This window comes from Falco rusticolus, chromosome 7, assembly GCF_015220075.1.
Source record: "Falco rusticolus isolate bFalRus1 chromosome 7, bFalRus1.pri, whole genome shotgun sequence".
In the NCBI taxonomy this organism is placed as follows: Eukaryota; Metazoa; Chordata; class Aves; order Falconiformes; family Falconidae; genus Falco; species Falco rusticolus.
The window spans coordinates 42,088,520-42,108,276 of NC_051193.1; the positions used below are offsets into that span (position 1 = coordinate 42,088,520).

General features: G+C 38.2%; 1 protein-coding gene across 1 annotated transcript; it reads right to left on the reverse strand.

Moving 5' to 3' along the window:
* Nucleotides 1-934: 934 nt before the first annotated feature.
* Nucleotides 935-19,255, reverse strand: GOLGA5 (golgin A5). Its single transcript, XM_037395092.1, has 13 exons — nt 19,130-19,255; nt 17,718-18,333; nt 14,728-14,949; nt 13,439-13,658; nt 12,760-12,883; nt 11,728-11,931; nt 10,387-10,557; nt 9,597-9,725; nt 7,549-7,647; nt 5,818-6,043; nt 4,514-4,619; nt 3,209-3,272; nt 935-1,578 (listed from the first exon to the last, which is right to left on the reverse strand). Exons 2-13 carry the CDS (start codon nt 18,280-18,282, stop codon nt 1,498-1,500), a joined length of 2,211 nt encoding a protein of 736 aa, XP_037250989.1. The 5' UTR covers nt 18,283-18,333; nt 19,130-19,255; the 3' UTR covers nt 935-1,497.
* Nucleotides 19,256-19,757: the final 502 nt, after the last annotated feature.

The following is a 19,757-nucleotide window of genomic DNA, read 5'->3' on the forward strand; positions in this document are numbered from 1 at the left end:
GAGGGGTTTGGAGGTTTGCAGTGAAAAAAATGCACATGTATAGAAAACGATTGCACAAAGGACCTTACCTAATCTTCAGCTCTCAGTTGCAATCAGCTCTCCCCAGGGTTCAAAAGTGCCTTTACTATCAGAATTGAAAACAGGCAACGAGAATTAGGTAAAGCGTAGCAAGTGTGACAAGAGGGCAGGGACACAGCTCACAGTAAACGCTCTCTTTTATTACTTAGTTCATCAAAACATTCCAGTTTTCTCCGCAAGATCTGAACCAGTGCAGCAATACAGTCATTTGTCCACTGTAACATTTCCATAGGAGCTAGCCTGACAGACTTCATGCACAGAACCTAGTGCTTCGTGTGTTCAAGTCGCGTGAAAACTGAACCACATCCTTAAGAGCAGGAGTGACAAATCGCTTGTAGTCATCATTTCGTTACTCAGCTTCAAGCACCACGCAAGAAATTTCTTAGGGAAAGAAAGTGACCTTGTATTATTGTGTATTGATAATTCATAATTACAGAACACCACTGTCTTAACAATTGGAACTATTACAGTAGGCTTGGTATTATGGGTTAATACACTAATAAGCACAGCCAAATATTTATTGTATTTGCTAAGTGTTTAGGCATGAGAAATTTTTCACGTTTTGATAGATTTTGTATAGAAATAGCTTTAAGTACCCAAAGCTTTAAAAATAAATATTTCAGTGAATATAAGATCTGATTAAGACACATAGTAATGAGAGAGGTATAAGAAAATTTGGTCAAAATATATAAATTTCAAGTGCAAAAAGAAACACCCTTATTTCTAAAGAGTTTAAACTCACTTTCTCAAAACCATTTCTCTTTCTCTAATAAAGCTAAAATACCAGCCTTTACATAGGCAGCCTCACTATTCAGCTGGTAGGGAAGATACATCTATTGCACTACAAGTACAAAGCTAAGAAGAATGCATAATATTTTATTTTCAAACTTATTTACAAAAAGATATTGCACCAATCCATCATCCTTTTTTCAGTTTAACATGTTAAGGAAAAGCCTATTATTTACAAAGTTAAAAACAGAAGTGCAAAAGCAGACTGAAAGAAACCAGAAAGAATAAAGTTTATTTAAATTGCTAAGTACAGTTTATTACCTGACCATAGTCCACATCCACTATGATCTAAAATAATTTGCACTATACATATCTGTAATTTCAGAAATCTTTGCATTTCTCTCTAAGTGCCTTATCTTTTACTCTAATCACCAGAAGGTCTACATAAAATGTAAAAGCTAACCATAGCTTAATAGCTTTATTTCTCCAGGAAAGTGATGCTCTTTGAGGTAAATTGAAAAAGCTACATAGCATTGTACATGTATTTGAAAAGTAGTGATAAATGAGGCATGATGGTTTTCATTCTTCCTAAACACCATGAGGAAAAGTTTGCTGATACTTCGGGACTGATGATTCCAAAGACACTGCCAGTCCCAATTACATTAGCACAGCATGTGGTCCTGTCTCAGTCTATCTGCCACTGGGACTGTCATGGTGCATTTCTGGGGTGTAGGTAAGTAGAACAATCATGACCCAGAGATGAAGCAATGCCTGGGAACAGAAAAAGAAAAGAATTAACTTACCAGCACTGATAAACATTGTTCACAGCTGCAGTAACTATGAGAGCCCTTAGTAAGAGCTAATAAAACCTAGTTTTGTAGAAATATTCCAATTTAATGTTTTTCCTATTATTCAGATACTCCTGAAAAAAGGATTGTTATTTGCACAATGAAATGTTAAGTCAGATTCTGAAGAAGCCATTTGTAGAAAACTAAAGACTTTATACAAATGGCAAAAATAAAGCAGCCTGATTTCCTACAGATTTATGTCCTCTGGCTTCTCTTTTCCTCCATGCCTCAGTAACTCCAGCTGTTTTCTCTGACATCCAGCCCCCAGCCAGCACATTATGTGATCTGCCTTGAGTGACTGGTAAGCCACTACTCCTGTGCCAGCTGGCTGATACCAGACTGTAAACCTGCCAAGTTCTGCTTTCCTTCTCCTTACTGACTTGAGGCATCCTTATGAACTCTGTAGGAATGTTATTTCTCATTCAAATTGGCCGAAACTATACAATTACAAGTTGCTGGGGGTGCAACAAGGGAGATAACCAACAGAATACCTAAGTCACATTTCCATTTTAAAAAAAATTATATATATATATATTCAAGTTACAATAGTCGGTCAAGGTTTGAACTGAAAAAGGGTAACTGCCACTGGCTGCCCAACGTACAGCTCCTACGCAACAATCATTGTGTTTCACTTCAGCTAGCTGCTTAGGCAGTAGAAATCTTCAGTGTTTTGGTACAAAGCATTTTATTCATGTGTTGGCAAGTCTAAGTGATGAACAGGAGGAAAGAGAGAAGTTAGAAACTAAACAGCCCTGTTCCTTCTAGTACTTAATAGGCTGGAAGAAGCAATTGCAGGGGGAAATTGTAGTTTCCTTTATTCGTCATGTGCCTGCTTCATATCCTGAAATAGTGACAGCTGTTCTCGAAAACCCTCTTTAGAAGAATCATTATGGCTTCTCAAACAACATGGTTTTTTTTTTCATTTCAAAGACTCAACTAGTGGAATACTTCCAAGCAGGGTAGCCAGCGCACCTGCCTTGCCACAGGTCACTTCAACCGACAGACATCTGCCCTCCAGTGGGAAAGGGAAGAATTTCACTTTTATCAATTGCCAGTCTGACAATCTCATCTGGTATGGATGAGCAACTTTCTACTATTTGTTTAAGTCTAGCAGGAAAAACTTTTCTTGCTACTTTTTCAGCTACTAGAGAAGTGCTATTATTAAGACACTGAACAAAAAGTCAAGTGACAAATATTAAAAAAACCTGTAAGAGATGTCATCTTCCTAAATGCAGTGCACACAGGTGTGATGCATTAACCCTGGCAAACAGGTCACTATTATTCCAGATTTTACTATTAAAAGCCTACTTTTACAGTCTTTTAAATGGTAGTTACATAAATATCTTCAAGACTGCTATAACTAAGGATTCCTGGGAAAAACTGAAAACTGACAAGCAACATGACTCTAAAACACTTAGAGAAGTGCTATTCAGTCTGCTTTACAAAAAAATACATTGAATTGTTAATTATATAGCCTTATGAACATCAGAGATCTTGCAATTTAAGACTTATTACATAAATTAAACTTCTTTCTTTGAAGCAAGCTTACTCACCATGTAAATGATTACAAAGACTCTTGCTATTGGATACCGCCTTAGAAAGATTCCCAGCCGAATGCTACACAAGAGAAAACAAAATGCACGAGTTAACACTGAGCAATAAATTCCTGTTCCTCTCATTTCAGACCACAACAAACTCACAAACATCAGCTGATGTTATATACATGACTGTTTCTGACTTGAATTTTACTTCATGTATTCAAGACATTAAATGGAATCAGAAAATTCAGAATTCAGACCATAAAACATATTCTCCCAATTTTATCTGTTACATGCTAGGCTCAGAGTTTTTGAAAGAGCTAAGACTCAAGGGCTGTACAGGTATTTTGTTACCTCAAGAGCTGCCATGAATCTTTCAAAAGGATTTAAGCCACTAAAACCTTGGATTCCTTTGAAAACACTCGATAGATCATTTCTGTTCTTGAATTTCATTAGATAAAAAGAACATGGGGTTTCCAAGTTCACTACTACAAAGTATACTGCATTACATGCATGCACTGTTGCTCAGTAATGTCAGTTATAAAAATCCATCCGTGTACTGAAGTGGGTATGATACTGCCAAATGAAGTTTAGTATTAAAACAGCACATATAACAGGTCCCAATCAAGGAAATCCTGATATTCATCACAAGGAAATTAAAGTACCACAGAAGCACAAAGGACTTCCTATCACACTATCTTGCTTTCAAAGGATTAAAAAATATTACCTAATTTTTCTCTATTGGTATTTAATTCAAGTTTTGGAGCAGATGTTTGTTGTGAATATTGACAATTAACCTAACTGCTCAGAAAAGGGATCAAAGCAAGTCTGTGCTGGATCCAGAATGATTTTTGTTTACCAATTCCTCAGACAAATTGTCTTTCAAGATAAACAGCCACACTGGGTCAGAACCCAAAATCTTGATTTCATCAGTATGCCTAAACTGGACTAAAAGAATATGTAAGATATTCCCCCACTAATACACTCTTACAGTGTTAGTCAAAACCTCTGAGTGAAAAAGGTAAAGATGGTAACGAAAAAGGTTAGGTTTCATTGTACATAGTTTAGTGATTCTCTTGGATCAAAATCTACAAGAGTGTTAGTTTAAATAACTGACTATAATTTGTAAAATACCAAAGATATTAATATCATAGGAAAGCACAAGTGAACTACATCAGTATTTGGTAATTCATACTGTACTTCAGCTTTGTTACTTTTTACTTCTACTTTCACAAAAGCAATTCAAAACAGAAGGTGTGCCACTTGAAACCTGCAAAAGGATTCCACAAACTACAAAATCCGTTCCCTTAGAACACTTACCTAAACTGATCTATACTACTGGCAGCTTTGCGAACTCTCCCATACATTCCTGCCATGTTGGTATCCACGTCACTAAACAGGACAGGAACATTACGCATACGGGCACCTATTTGAAGGGAAAAAAAGCAACAAAACCTCCTTAGTCTCATTAGATAACTGTATTAAAAAGATGTACAGAACTAATACAAAAATAGTGATTAATCTGATTTGTTAGTGCCGTTTTGCTGGGGGCAGAGGAGTGTGTCTGGAGGGCAGAATTCTTGATAAACTTGAAATCAAGTCAGATACTTGTTCAGCTTAGTATGATTTTAAAATTTGAGCTTACTAGATGAATGTCTTGACATTCAATTATGTAATAACAACTCTATTTTTAGGTGTATAAAATCATGGGTTTGATACTCTCAGTTTCTCCATTTGCTTTTATTCCTCATGCAGTAAAACTTTGATAGCATTTCCAATACTAACATATATTCATAAAAATTCTACTTTATTAACATTCTTACTATGTATCAACTTCATTAAAAGAGATTCTCAGATGTTACCTTTGTGCCACTAAACTTAAGGTTACTGAAGTTACTTAAAAACAAGCCAAACTGAAATGTTTCAAGCCTGCTAGCTCTCCAGCTTTTTTTTTAGAAAGTCTTTCATAAGCAGAAAAATTAAAATCTGGATTGTGATTTTACACCTCTTAGTATTGTCCACTGCTGTTAAAGTTACTTACCATATATACAAAATTACAAACTTTGAAAAGTAACATCTTAAAACCATGGATCAACTGCTGAGGTTCTCCTAGAGATACAGGATGATTGCTACGCAGTACAGACAAACCAACCTCAGCAGAGCCACATTTTAAGCTGCTTTTCAAGAAAAACAGAAAGCATAGTTGAAACTGATTTCAACCAGAGTTCTGATCAGCTCTCAAAATGAAGTACCCCATTCTTGCTCACCTCCCAAACCCATTTTACAAGAGAATATTTATATCCTGCTTCTGACATTGTTTAAACCCCAGCAGACAGATTTATTTGCAACTGTCACAGGATTTGTCAATGTGATTGTTCCAATAGTGCCACAGTATCAAGAATTAAATTGGCTTTATTAAGTTTACTTAAAGTCATTTACACACAAAAAGGCACTAAACTATTTATGATACTGGCTGCTGTTGACAAGGTCTCTGGCATAAGCTGTGTATTTTCAGCATTTTTTTTTTCCTTATAAACTCAAGACTTTCAAGAAAAGGTATGAGGAAATAGAGAAGCCTGAACTGCAGAAAGGAGAGAGTTTCAATATTAAATTTCCTTATTTACCTTCAGCACCATCAATGCCTGCCATATTAATGGCAGGTCCGTTAGTACTAGTGCCTTGGATAGCCTTCAGCTGTTGCTCAAGTCGTTCCAGTTGATAGACAAGTGAGTTTTTCTCTGTGCTCAGACTCTCTAACATGGTTTGCTTCTGAATTAGTGTTTCTGTCAGCTGATGAAGACGATTTTCTAATTCTGTCTGACTACTACTACTTAGAGCCTTATTTGTGAGCTAAAAAAGAAAGCAAAGAAAAAAATTTCAGTCTGACCAACTAACGTATTACAAAACACTAAAAATCTAAGCACTTAAGGATCCAAATTACACCACGGCAGAATTTTTATGGGATAATATTATCACAATGATCACCAGTGAACACTAAAAAGAAGAAACTTTATTTTAACAGTTTCTAAAACAAGATTTTACATGACAACAAACTATGTAAAAATGTATTCCCATGTTTTGCACCTCTAATTATATGAACATTTCTGTATAATCACAAGTTTGATCACAAAAATCAATGTTATATCTCAGAGCTGAGTTTAAATGGTAGGCATGAAAACAGCTAGATAACCGAGCTTGGCTATTGTACTTGCAACTTCACAAAATGAGCATGTAAAATGTTTACAAATGAGGAAGGAAAAACTCAGTGCAAACAGGGAGAATCTGATGCCATGCTACAGGAAAGCTTGAATGAAAAAAATGGTGAAAATGTGGGATACATTGCAGAAGAATTATGGAGCACTGAGGCAGAAAACATGATAGTTCTAGCAAATAGAAACTGCAAAGACAGCAAATGAAGACATGGATCATGTCGTTCAATTTGCAGAAAATATTTAAAGCAAATGGGAACCTCTAAATTAGCCATATGTTCAATAGCTCATCTATTCAGCACAGTCTTGGACCATAGCCACTTGTAGCATCATACCACAAAGATGTAGCTTCAATGATAAAAAAACAGAATCATCAGGAATCAAAAGCAGTGAGGTATCAAAACCAGAAATTTCCTGAGCCTGTTGGCAGACGATTCCTCTGGTAATGCTGGCTTCAGGACCACGTGCATCTGACCTGGTTCACGCATCTAATTTCTATCACAACACAATTTCCAAACCCTCTGACACTATAACTACACAGCTGGCTCTAGATTATCAATTTCTCTACAGACACACTACTTTTTGTTATGCTAAGATAATTTATACAAAACAAGGCCTATGCCTTTATGCTGCCCAAGGAGACTGCAGGGGCTCTGACACCTATCAGAAGGTTCCAAAAGGGATTAGACTGATTCAAAGAAAATAGGTCCATAAGCACACTGGTGGGACTTGATAGGGACTTAAACACTAATGTCCCTAAATCAGCTGCTGATGCTGAGCAAGTACAAGGGAGTGAAGAAAGTGGTCAGGCTCACATGCCGGCCCCATTGACACTGTCCAATATAAGACAGTGGGCTGGACGGATCACTGAGTCTGTAGGACATTATTCATGTTCTTAATGTTCTTAAGTCCCGTTAAAAGGATCTCATCAGAAAAAGCACATGCAATTATAAATTCAGTTATTTACTGCTTCATGGTTCCCCTCTTGTACTCCCTCAAAACTCTACTCTGTATTGAAAATAAATTCACTGTAACTCATTAGTAGAGCCTTAATGTTTCTTTTGTACAGTTTAATCAAATTAATGGTTCTCATTGCTGTTTTCATAACTGAAAGTGATGAAGTTATTTTCTATACACACACACTACCTGATTTCTGAGCTTCTGAATTTCTTCCTCTCTGTCTTTTATTCTGCTTTGCAAAGTATTCTTTGTTCGATACAATTCTTCTTCAGTATAATGGAGTTCCTATAAAATTTATCACAATCACAAGATTTTATACATACATGTATTTTGAGACACATTCTCTTACCTAGAGTTTCACAGTAGAACACAAGAAAACAATATGCTGCAATCAAACAAACTGAAATTTAATCTTATTTAAGTGTCTGGCTAGGATGGGGAGAGGAAAAAAAAAAAAGGAATGGCTGAGTATGAAGACACAACGTAAAAGACCTACTAAATTCTTTTGTGGAGACTGACCTAATATAAATATTAATCCAGGCTATTTTACTAAGTTACACAATTTCATTGGGACATGATTTATCTTCCTTTCACTATTTATTATATTGCTTCCTTGAAATTATGCCAATAATGTAACTTGAGCAATTAGGAAATAACTTGGGAGGGGGTTATCTGTATTCCTAAAATAAACCCATCAATCCAAGATACCGTTTTTTAAAAGTTTTTAAAACCCCATGGCACAGCTACCTAATGCAGCACAACATAAAACTTCCTTTAAAAGTACAGAATAAACTAACATAACAGATGTGAAAGGGGAAGGATTATTAGTAAAGGACAACTTACTGAACAACAAATCTAACCACAAGTTTTGTTACTGCCATGATTTAGTGGCTATCTTAACTCCAACTTAAAAGAACTGTAAGGCTTCTTTTTTAAATTAAGACAGTCTTCAAATCACTGTATCACTCCAGCTGTCAGTTGCTACAGAAAACAGATATTCCTATTCTCTTTTCAAACCATCAGATGTACAAGAAATAACATCTCTACTTATTTTCCATCTTCAGTCTCAGAAACCTTATGGAAATAGTTCAAAGGAATTCCCAGACAGATCAGACCATAATTTTTTAATAATCAATGCACACAATTATTTTAAAAAGTACATATAAACTTATGCCATCAAATGGAATATTTCAGTTTCTGTAATAACTGATAATACCTTTTTTTTAAATATAGTTCACCTCACTTTTTCTATATGTAGTACTGAGTTAAAATACACCCTCAGAAGGGCAGGAGTAACACAATACAACCTACCATCTGCTTTGATATAATAAACATCAGCTATCCATCAAGAGCAGACCTCGACTTCTGCCTTTTAATTAGTTCAAGCTGCTAGCATCTCATTAAAATGTAATTTCTGGAAGGACAGATAATCCTACGATAAACTGTTCCTAGCAGGTACAGTGTATCCTGCTTTCCTCATTATTAAGTCTCTTTAACATGAGCTTTCTCCTACAGAGACATTTTTTAATAGGGTGCAAAGCATTTGTCTGATTCCTAGTGAATAATCCGTTTGTTCACATGAAATCAGTTTACCTTTTTCTTCCCCCTCTTTTCAGCATAAAACTGCTTAAATCAAGGGGGGGGGGGTTGTTCAAAAAATGACACAACCTGACAAAATTCATTAACATAATTTTATCTAGCAATTTGCCTCATCAAGCAGTTTGGTAGTAACAACGTTTAGATTCAGGAATGAGTAACAAGTAGATCTACAATATAGCTATGAATGGGTATTACAGTAACATTGTTTTATGAGCTAAATTTTATGTAGAAATAAGAGCACAGGAAGTTCCACAGTAACCATTTTTAGTATCAGAGTCTCTTGATATAAATAAGTTACAAACGTTACTATATCACTATAGTTTGATTGTTCCCCTGCTGAATAAAATTCAAAAATCACAATCAATTTTGTGCATTCCCTAGGGTTATGTTTATTCTTTAATACATCAGCAAGATCTCTGTTTATCAGGAGTATCCAGAAGACCCTATCCATTGCTTAGTACCAGTTGAGCTTTGTTTGGCCTAGTGACATTAAAGTCCCCAAAAACTTCTTTGGAATACTAGACAAAAAATAAGCCAAATACTGTATGAGCTACTCCTTTATTAAGCCCAACGTTTTACTGATGACACCACATGAAGTCTAAAATAAGGTCAATCAGCTTTCAAGAATTCCTTACCTGTTTTTGCCGTTCTAGTTCAGCTTCTGTCTCTTGCTTGGCCATTTTATGTGCTGCTATCTGCTCTTGTAGGTCTTGAAGCTGCTCTCTTACTGACTCAGCTTCACTTACCTGCTGAGTTTCCATATCCTGAAATAAACAGAAATGTTACCATTTTACTAACATTCAAACAATACTGCTATCCGTCATAGATAAGAACAACAAAAAAAGCTGTATCTGCAATACTGCTTCAAAGAAAAACGAAGGTGAGAGTGTATTGAATAAACAGCATTTGGTCATTCTATACAGAATATTTTTACTAATACAGTAATAAAATAAATTCATTTTGTGAACATTAAAAGCCTCCACTTCTTCCCTTCTACTGTCTAGATGCTAAAACTGTGTAAAGTAGCCTTGCGTGCAACTGCTGGGTTGAGCCAATTATGCCAGCAGATAACCTGGATTACAGTTGCTTCAAGGATTAGTAGCCCTTGCAGGAAAAGATACAGATGATCTCTACAGAAAACACCATGCTTGTTTGGAGAGAAATGCTTCCCTCAGAAGGAGCACACAGTAGTAGGCAAAGACAGCAGTGCTACCTAGAGTACTCCTCCCACAATGAGCTGAAGTGGTAGGAGAGAACACAGAAAGAAACTGGGTATCAACAAGCATTTGTCTCACCTTGAGCAAAAGTTGGCTTATTTTAATACTAGGTCAAATAAACATTAGAAACAACGTCCCTAAAGTATACAAGAAACCAGTCCTTTGTGCATGGTTAACTACAAATATACGCACACGTAATCATAGCTACCTGCAGCTCTGTTCTCATCTGTTGTATTTGCCCCATCAGTTTCTGTATTTCTTCTCTCTGAGTGTCTCGCTCATGTCTCAGTTCTTCTAGTTCCATTGTGCTTGTAGTATTGCTATCCAGGCCTTCAATACCAGAACCTTCTTTTAGGCTGTTTATCAACTTTTCTTTAGACTGAAATAATAAATCAATATATTATTTATAGCAGTATTTAACAAGCACTCAACTAGAATATGCCAAAACGACTTTGCTCTGAAATTCAAATGTAGACATGTGGTAAAAGAACTGCTTTATCTTTATTTTAGCCAAGTTAACAACGACCTTACAAATCTGAAAATGAAAATGCTTCCCTACTGATAATTTTTCTGACTTCTGGTATGCCATGAGACTGCATTTACTAAAAGCCTGTGTTATCTGAGGATGAGCACAGCTCTTCTCTTTAGAAGTGCCTGGAATGTTAAACATGTTATGGATAAAAGTTTTGGCTTTCCAGCTACCACAAGAGAGAAGATGGACACTAAAGACAAAACTGACCCTCTCTCGGTCCATCCCTTCTCCTGCGAACAAAGCCAAATAAGAACCAAATACAGCAGTAACTCTTCTGGGAAAGAGGATAAACCATTTAATTCAGTCAACCTTGACTCTTGCATTCAGAGTTCAACATTGACTTCTGATCTCATGCTTTTTGTATTTATCAAGATGATTTAAAATCTGTCGTTGGATATCAGACTAAATTAATTATTCTAAACAGAGACCTTTTGCTTCAGCATTTTTCTGCCTCTTATAAACAAGACTCACACTGACTAAGTTTGGACTTGGTATCTTTGACAACTTAGTAGTATATAACTCTGCACAAAATACCTGATATTGCCCGTGTTTATATGTTGATCACACGCAACCTTTCAGAATATGCACTTTCTTTGGTTTACACGTAAGTATCCATTATATGCTATGCTTCAGCCTCAAGCAGAACAGAGCAATATTCTTGACTCAAGAACACTGGGTGTGGAACAAAGTGTAGATTACCTCTGTGTATCTATCTGCCTAAGACTGGACTCGTGAATATGGAACACACTGACAGATGTGGCATACTAAGTGCAACGGTTCACTTGGATTTTTCTTTAAGTTCAGGACCTGAACTTCCATTTAAATTACTTAACTCTATCTGTAAACTTAAATTTGCAAAATGCACACTAGCAGCTGTTTCGTATAGGTATCATTATAGATAGGCCCCAAAATATATTACAGGTCATGTTAAAAAAAAATCCACACATTAGATTAATCCAGTTTGATCTGTACACTTTTTAAGGTGTTATGCTTCAAATACTTTACAGAAATGCTTACTTGGAGTATGCGAGTAGCTTTCTGTTTATAGTCTGTCAGTTCTTGTTTTGCAGATTCTAGGTGGGTTTTAGTTACTTTGACTTGTTGCTGAAGCTCATCAGCTCGCCTCTTTTCATCTAAATACTTTCTTTCTGCTGCAGTTATCCCTTCTGCCAGGTTCTGACGTTCTGCTTCTGTTTTACTTAGACGAGCTGCAAACTCATTCTATTAGCAATAAAGAAACAATATGTTGTGTTTAAACAGTCTCAACTTTAACCTAGAAAGGGAAAAAGAAAGTTTAAAAGCAACTACGTGTCACAACACCTCATTATCTACCACCTCCAACCTAAAGACGCATTAGTGCTATGTGGAAAGAAATTCTGCTTGCTTAAGAAAGGGCTAAATAATCTCAGTAAACATAGGCATTTTCTTCCCTCACCAGAAATAGTGAGGGCATAACCATCATCCTATTTTTCACATTTATTTGGTAAACAAAAAGCAAGCTTTCCACTCAAAAAATATTATCAAATGTAGTCTGTCATATTTTGACGTATTTAAACAAAAAATAAACACCAAAATAAGATGCTGTTAAATATTTTTAAAGATGCTATTATCTGTAACAAAGATCAAGCTAAGTGTGGAAACCAGTCTCTAGCAATAACGTACTCACATCTTTACCAGAGAAGTGACTGTCCTGCTTAACATGCTTAAGCTCACGTATCAATATTGTGTAAGAATTTGTTGCGGAACAACATAGCATGGAAGATTAAATTGATTACTGATTTAGTTTTAAAACTTGTTTTAACATTAAAGTTAACATGAAAAAGCAGTAAACAATGTCAGCATCATTCCTCAAAAACTTTTAATCACAAAGCTTTCAAAATATAACATATAAGAGTAAACTAGCATCACAAGGATACTTAGCGCAGCAGACAGCCCATTCTTCCAAGCACTTAGTATCCTGAACAGAGACTGAAGTCAAGAGAGCACCACTGAAACCTCACAGATTTGATCTTAATAGTCTGAAACTGTTCCTTACTCTTCATATCTAACCTGCATTTGTTTGTAACTTTCTTGCTCTCGCTTGAGTGCCGAGTCTGCATCACGCAGCCTCTCTTGAAGAGTTTGAAGGGCTTGATTTTGCAAACTGCTCCCTTCACTATGGTCTTGTATTATCCTGAAAGAGCGATACACACATTAATTGAAAAAGAAGAAATCAAGTGTGATTTTCAGGTAGAAATACGACTACCTGGTTTTCAGACCAGCTTTTAAAATTTATCCAGTAAATTACTGAATACAGCTGACTACAGGTGTGAGGCCTGGAGTTAATGACTCTCTCATCTCCTCCCTGACACATATATTGGTGTATCCAATTGACGATTCATACCCCAGCACTGAGATAAGTCAGAAAAGTCTTCGTATTTGCGGCAAAGCAAATGCATTTTTGAAGACAAAAACATTTTTCCTGAGATCTTCAGCTTCAGGCCTCCGATACAAACAAATACTTTATACAAAATGAATTTCAATAATCGGATGACAATTGCCCCTAGTTAATGCTCATTTGCCCTGTTCCCATTGCCAGCTATGATAGAGCAGGCTCAGAGAAAACTTTAATCCTTGTATTTCAAATACTGATACAATCCTTTCCCCATTATTCACTTTATTCTTAAAGAGACTGAATCATCTACCTTGAATTTTCAGACTTATTACTATTTGCAGAATTATGAAGTACCGTGATTTTTCACTCTGCAATGCTTCCAAAGCTTCTGTCCGAGCACTTAAGAGCTGATCAGCTTCTTGCAACCGTACTTTCAGCACAGCAAGCTGTGAATCCTTGGCACCAACAGCTTCTGTCAGATCATCAACTCGAGCTCGAAGCTCTCTAACCATCCTGTCACTCTTCGAATGGTCAACATTCCACTTCTCAACCCTTTCCCGGGATTTGTTCAATTCTACAAAATAAGAATTTTCTTTGAAGTTAATAAAAGTAGGTATTGCAAGGTCTTGTAAATGTTCAGAATACACCCATCACATTTCTTAGAGAAAGAAATTAAATACAAGCAAACTGAAGAAACACTGAACTTTTACCAGCTACTGAGAAGTAACAAATGCCAGACTGGCTGTCAGATCATGACCCATGAAATCTTGCAGGTGATCCCAAACCAGCTATTTCATTCTGTGTCACACTGCTGATGACAAATTTTACCTCCTCCACCCCTTGCAATGGCCTACTGTCAAATAAGTCTGTGCGAGAAAGTTTTTGGAATCCTTTGCATAAAGTATCTAGTTCAACTCAATGCAACAATAAGCTCAAGCTAAAACCAGTTGAAAAATACAGCAGTGTTGAAAGGATGCCTGAAAACTTAGAGGCGTCTGTTTTTAATCAAACATCATATATTAAACTTCAATGGAAATTACAATTCTCTGGCTCATATGGTTACTTTGAAAAAAATGCAGTCCCTCAGTTGTATGCCTAACAGTAGGGGTTTGCTCAAAGTTTTATCATTTAAGTGTTTAATTTATATTCACATTTTTTATATTTGCCATTTCATTTGGCTTTGAAAAGGCCAGTGAAATCATACAAAAATACCAAATTTTCTATTTTTACTGTCAGTTTCTAGGCATCAGAGATTATAGCCAGAAAGCAGTCAGATTTTAAAGTATTTAAAGGAAATTACTCATTTACAAATAAGTATTTCACAATAGCTGTTAAAACGCAGAAAAAGTATTTTAATGCTGGTAACATTTGCTAACACTATTTGAATCAGATCAGAGTTTTGGTACTAACTTGATCGCATCATTTTAATCAACATTTGTGTTTTCTTTGTAGTTGAACAAGTCTTTTAGTTTCTCCCAGCTCATTATTCTGAACTGAAGAACCATTTTGCTTGGTAATTCATATACGCAAATGTAACCACAAAGATTTTATTGTAAATACAAAACACTAACACAGCAATAGCATTGTTTTCTAGTTCACTAGCATTTTTGTAATGTTATAGTTGAGTTTCCAAACCACAGTACCTTCTTGCGTTTCTTTGGACCTCTGAATTAATGAAGCCATTTCTTGATTTAAAGATTGAACTTCATTCCGCAGCAGCTGATTCTCCAGGCGAAGATTGGATAGCTCATGTGACTTGAAATCATCATTAGCGGAAAGGCTAGGATTAGTTACTGTGCTTAGTGATGAATCCTTCACACCATTCCCTTGTGCTCCCAGTCCAGAATCTGAACTGTCTGGAGTTTCTGTAAAAGAGATGCAAGTTAGAACCAATATACGTATCTCCAAGTTGCTTTAATATAAACAGTAATTCCATGTTCTGCATCAGTGGTTAAATGTGTAATAATCATCATCATAATAGTCATAATCATCAAAATAGCTTATATTGAAATGGAATATGAAGGTGCTTCTCCCAACAGACTTGCAAAAAATAGGACTATTATACAGTATACATGCATCATGCAATGTTTTTGTTAATCTTGCAAGATAAGACATGGAAGTTATTTCTTATTACATTAATGTCAACTTTAGGATTTCAAAACGTTAATACTTTTTTATGACTGTGCTGCCCAGAGACGTCCTCAGAAGCTGAGACAGTAACAGAAGAGATTAAATATGCATAGCAATTAACTAAAGGAAATTTTAAAATGAGATCATTCTGGCTTTCTGTTAAGATTTTGAGTGCAAGGATGTAATTTAAAAATCTGTTCATTGTTGTTCAACAAAAATGTAAGTTGTTTTCATAGAAAACCTAAAATGTAACTCAGAGCCACACATTATAGTATCTTTAGCCTTTTAAGAATAATTTCAGTCAAAACATCATCTTACTAATAATTCTGTATTAATAATTCTCTCAAAATATTTTTCAAAAGTACTTTTACTATGAAAAACCAAGTGGCAGTGATTTGAAGCAGAAGCATGATCTCCCTCTCTCTAATGAAAAAAAAATAAGGTAGATGTGGTTAAAGTTTTCTGCCAATACAAACTATAATCTTCTAAATTATGGAAACCAAATGACAGATTTTTATTTTTCTCTCTCAGTGAGAACACTAAGGGAACTCCTGCCAGTATTCTGAACAACAGTCCCTTGCAGGGAAGGCGGAACCAACAGCCTTTCCCCATCATGCACAAGCACACACAGACCATCCTGAATTAATACTGTGAAATTGATACATGCACTGTAACAGCCTTGATTCCAGTGTGCAAATAGCTGGAAACTTTGCAGCAGTGTTAAGGTAAAATAACACAGCATGCAACGAGCAAACAAACAAGCAATCCAAAAATACTACTTCTGAATTTAATACGTCCCAGATGAGTAACTGCTGAAAATCCATGGGGACAGACTGCAATTAATTCCAAGCAAGACTGCACACAACATTATTAGCTGTTGCAACATTATTTACTTCACTCTGTGATCACCAACCAACCTGCACCACCTTCCTTGTTACCATTTCAACAGCCCCTACCACCGGGGACCCAAGGAGCTGTGGCAGATAATTCTGACCACCACCACACCAAAAAGTAGTAGCAGCAGCTACAGCAAGATTTCCTCCACATTTTCTCAAATCCCTTTCCTATTTTAATGGTTCTAAGAAGTGTCACCTTCTTCCTTTTGATTCATTTACACTATTTCCAAATTATCAGACAATTTATCCTCATTCCTTTGTCTGGAAAACTCAACAGGTGAATGAAATTAACGAAGCAAGAGATTAGCCATTTATACCACATATTAGATCATATCCATGGCAATGTACAAAGCACAATGCTAATCAGTTTTGTGCTAAATGCTATACAAAACATTTAAATTACACCTATACATCTATACAATCAACTTTGAAACCAGCATGCTATAACTGTGTGCTTCCTCATCTGGCAGCTCCACAATGCAAACTCCACTCAAAAATCCCTCAGAAGAAAACTTCACAGGCCACTCTGAGCAAAACATGTTCTTTGAGCACCAATCAGCAAGGCCATATAGTCAGGCCTAACGTATTTCAATTAGCAGCAGTAGTAGTAAACCTTACTGAAAAGTTACAAAACCAGAATTACAAAAACATTCCCATCTTTAGAAATGATCCCTTTTTTAAACCTAAAACTTTTCAGCATATTTAATGCAGTAAGTAAAAAACTGGCATTTACAATGCTTTACATGCTCAAAGTACTAAATAAGTAATAAAGTATTCTAACTACATCATTAATAAGATAACCATTGGCTTACATTTTATAGAATGAACAACAGCAAAATAGTACAGCAACAGCAGTGAGTATAGATCAAACAGTCTGATAGAGAACACAAGCTCCTGATGCTTCCCAGCCACACCGTCCTTCATGTTAACCTGAGAATAACTCCCAACTTTTGACTTATCTGGCCTGGAGGCTCTTTCAGGTGTCTGGATTTAGAACTTTTTTTTTTTCTTCACATTTGCAGTAATGAACTACTTTTAGCAAACCTGAAGGCTTTATCTAGCTCTCTCATGCCTGTAGCTCTGCAAAAGCCTATCCACATCCAACTTCCCACTCCGCAGGACAAGCAAGTTTCACAGCTTACTCCAATGGTGGAACGTAGAAAACCCCACATCACCTCACATGGTGCACTGTGCAACAGCCAAAACCACCTACCAGCTGGTGAAAGTCACTCACTCTCCTAGGTGGCAACAACAGGCAAGGGCCCCCGAGTGATCAAACAAATGCAGCAGCGCCTGTGCTTCTAAGTGGGGATGTACAGGGGCGGATGCAAGGTTTGGTCATGCTCAGGGAGGTCAAGGTGAACAGTAGCAATGAGGTAGACTGAGAACACAAAAGCTTTAGGTATGAATTATGCAGCTTGTCAAATTAGCAGAGTATCTAAGATTATCCCAGAGATGAAAAAATGTTAAAGACTCTGCTGTATTCCACATATCTGACACACCACTAGCACTAAATGTTTCATGAAGTGACAGTAAATCCATTACCTAGCCTTACCCTAGACATACTTGGGTTTTAAATATCTCTACGTTCAATACTATTTAACTACCGTTGCCTTGGCTCCTGATGGAATTATCTTCAGTAGTTTTTGCACTCTGTGTACTGGTAGACGCAGAACTAATGCTTGAAGTCCGAGAATGATTTTGAAGAACAGGTGCCTTGCTCTTCACTTTTTTAGGGTCCATCCTTCCATTAGGCTCTTTCTCTGAACTGTTGAGAAAATCAAACAGCAACTCATCATCAGGTTCTGCCTTTTTTCTTCTCACAAAATGTGAGACAGCTCTGGGTGTGGAAACACTTTCTACTGGAGAAGCAACCTCCGAAGATGTCCTACGTGTTGGTTTAACATTTGCTGTTCCTTCTAGGATTGTGGCCTTTTGTTGTTTAATATTATCAGCTGCCGAAGAGATGTAGGCTGCTTTGGATGATGCCTGGTATTTCAGTTCTCCAGTATGCTGGCGCAGTTCAGAATATTCATTGGCAGAGTTCAAATTCTTATTATCATAAATTGCACTGCTTGCTGTGTCCTTCTTGCTCAGAGCTGATGCAGCTCCTTGATCAACTCTGTTGAGTAGATCCTCTGCCTTTCCAGCGAGATCAGCAAGCCACGACATGATGGATGTCTGTTGATAAACTCCATAAAATTAAAATTTCAGGACCACACACTGCAAAAGACATAGAATGATTACAAATCAGACTGGTGTTGATGAGGCAAGATGTATGGGTTACCTAAACAACTACTGTGTTAATCTATTAGTGCTGTAATAATTTTAATACTTTTCTCCTACTTGCTTGGTATTTGGCTGTTTTGATAACTGATGGAAATGAACCAAATCAGTTTCTGAGGAAAACTGTCAAAACCAAGGCTGAGCCATTAGACCACCATGTTTCTGGTATCAGCACCTGCTACAGAGCATCCAGCCTGCCACCCTAACAGAACATGAGGCCTACTCACTCCCAGCTGAAATAAACTAACGCAGCTGGAGGTCAAAAGCAGCCAGATGCTTATCACAGGAACAGGTAACAACAACGCCTTAGTGTTTGGCCTGTAGATTCATAATCTGAGTCAGACAGAGGAACTTCTCCCCAGAAAACTGTGAGGCCTGCTGTCCCTTTTGTGACATTAGCGGGGGGAGGGGGGAGGCAGGTGCGTGCCTACACTCGCCCTAAGGGCTGCGAGGCTACACAGGCCACGCTGGCCTCTAGCCCGACTCCCGGGAAGGGCTCGCCCCCCCCCCCCCCGCCCAGGACAGCCTTGTGGAGGGTCCCTTGGCCGAGTACAGCCACAAACGCAGAGGCAGGCGAGGCCGGGCTGGAGGGCGACACCTGGGGTGGCCGCTGCCCCCCTCCGCGCCCCCCCCCCAGCACGGCCGCCTGCCTCCGGCCCTCGCCAGGCCCGGCCCCCCGCCCCACCCGGCGGCCCTCGGGAGCGACGGAGGCTTCAGCACAGCCCGGCCTCACCTCCTCCCAGCGCGGGGGACCCCCGGCCCGGGGGGAGCCGTGAGGGGGGCGCCGGGCGGCGACGGTCCCCGCGAGGCCGCGGGCGGGCTCGGCGCGGCCCCACCTTCCGGCAGACGTGGCGGGCGCGCAGGCGCAGGCAGCGCCGGCCCGTGCGTGCGGTGTCGCGGCGCGCCGAGCCCCGCCCAGCGAGGTGGGCAGAGCGCGGGAAGTGCTGCGCGGGAGCGAGAGGCGTGGCCTGCCCCGCCGGGCACCGCCCGCCTTCGCCTCGCCTACACTGCTTCCTTGCGAAGGCAGGAGGAGCTCCAGCCCCGCTGAGGGAGGGGTCAGGGAAGGGCTGTGCAGTAGCTGTTAAAAACAGCGAAGTACCTTTCCTGACACGGGGTTCAAGTATGGTGGCTGCTGAACAGCAGCTTGACCTGACAGAAGCCGTTTCACTGACTCAGCCCCAAAATGGCGGCTGAACCCTTCAGGGTGGCCCTGACCTGCTCCAGGCCAGGAAGGCCCATCTCCGTGTCTCTGCAACCCTAGTCAGGATGGCAGACCATTATACAGGCCACCTAGGAGGAAAAAAAAACCAAAAACACCTTGGCCTTGATATTGCCAATAAATTATAGGCGTTTTGACTAGA

Excerpts from the sequence above, each read along its gene's own strand:
- GOLGA5 (XM_037395092.1), bottom strand. The coding sequence starts at position 18,282 with ATGTCGTGGCTTGCTGATCTCGCTGGAAAGGCAGAGGATCTACTCAAC. Across the intron at positions 7,648-9,596 it reads AACTAGAACGGCAAAAACAG|GAACTCCATTATACTGAAGA; the intron begins GTAAGGAATTCT and ends TAAATTTTATAG. Across the intron at positions 1,579-3,208 it reads TCTTTGTAATCATTTACATG|GCATTGCTTCATCTCTGGGT; the intron begins GTGAGTAAGCTT and ends TTCTGTTCCCAG.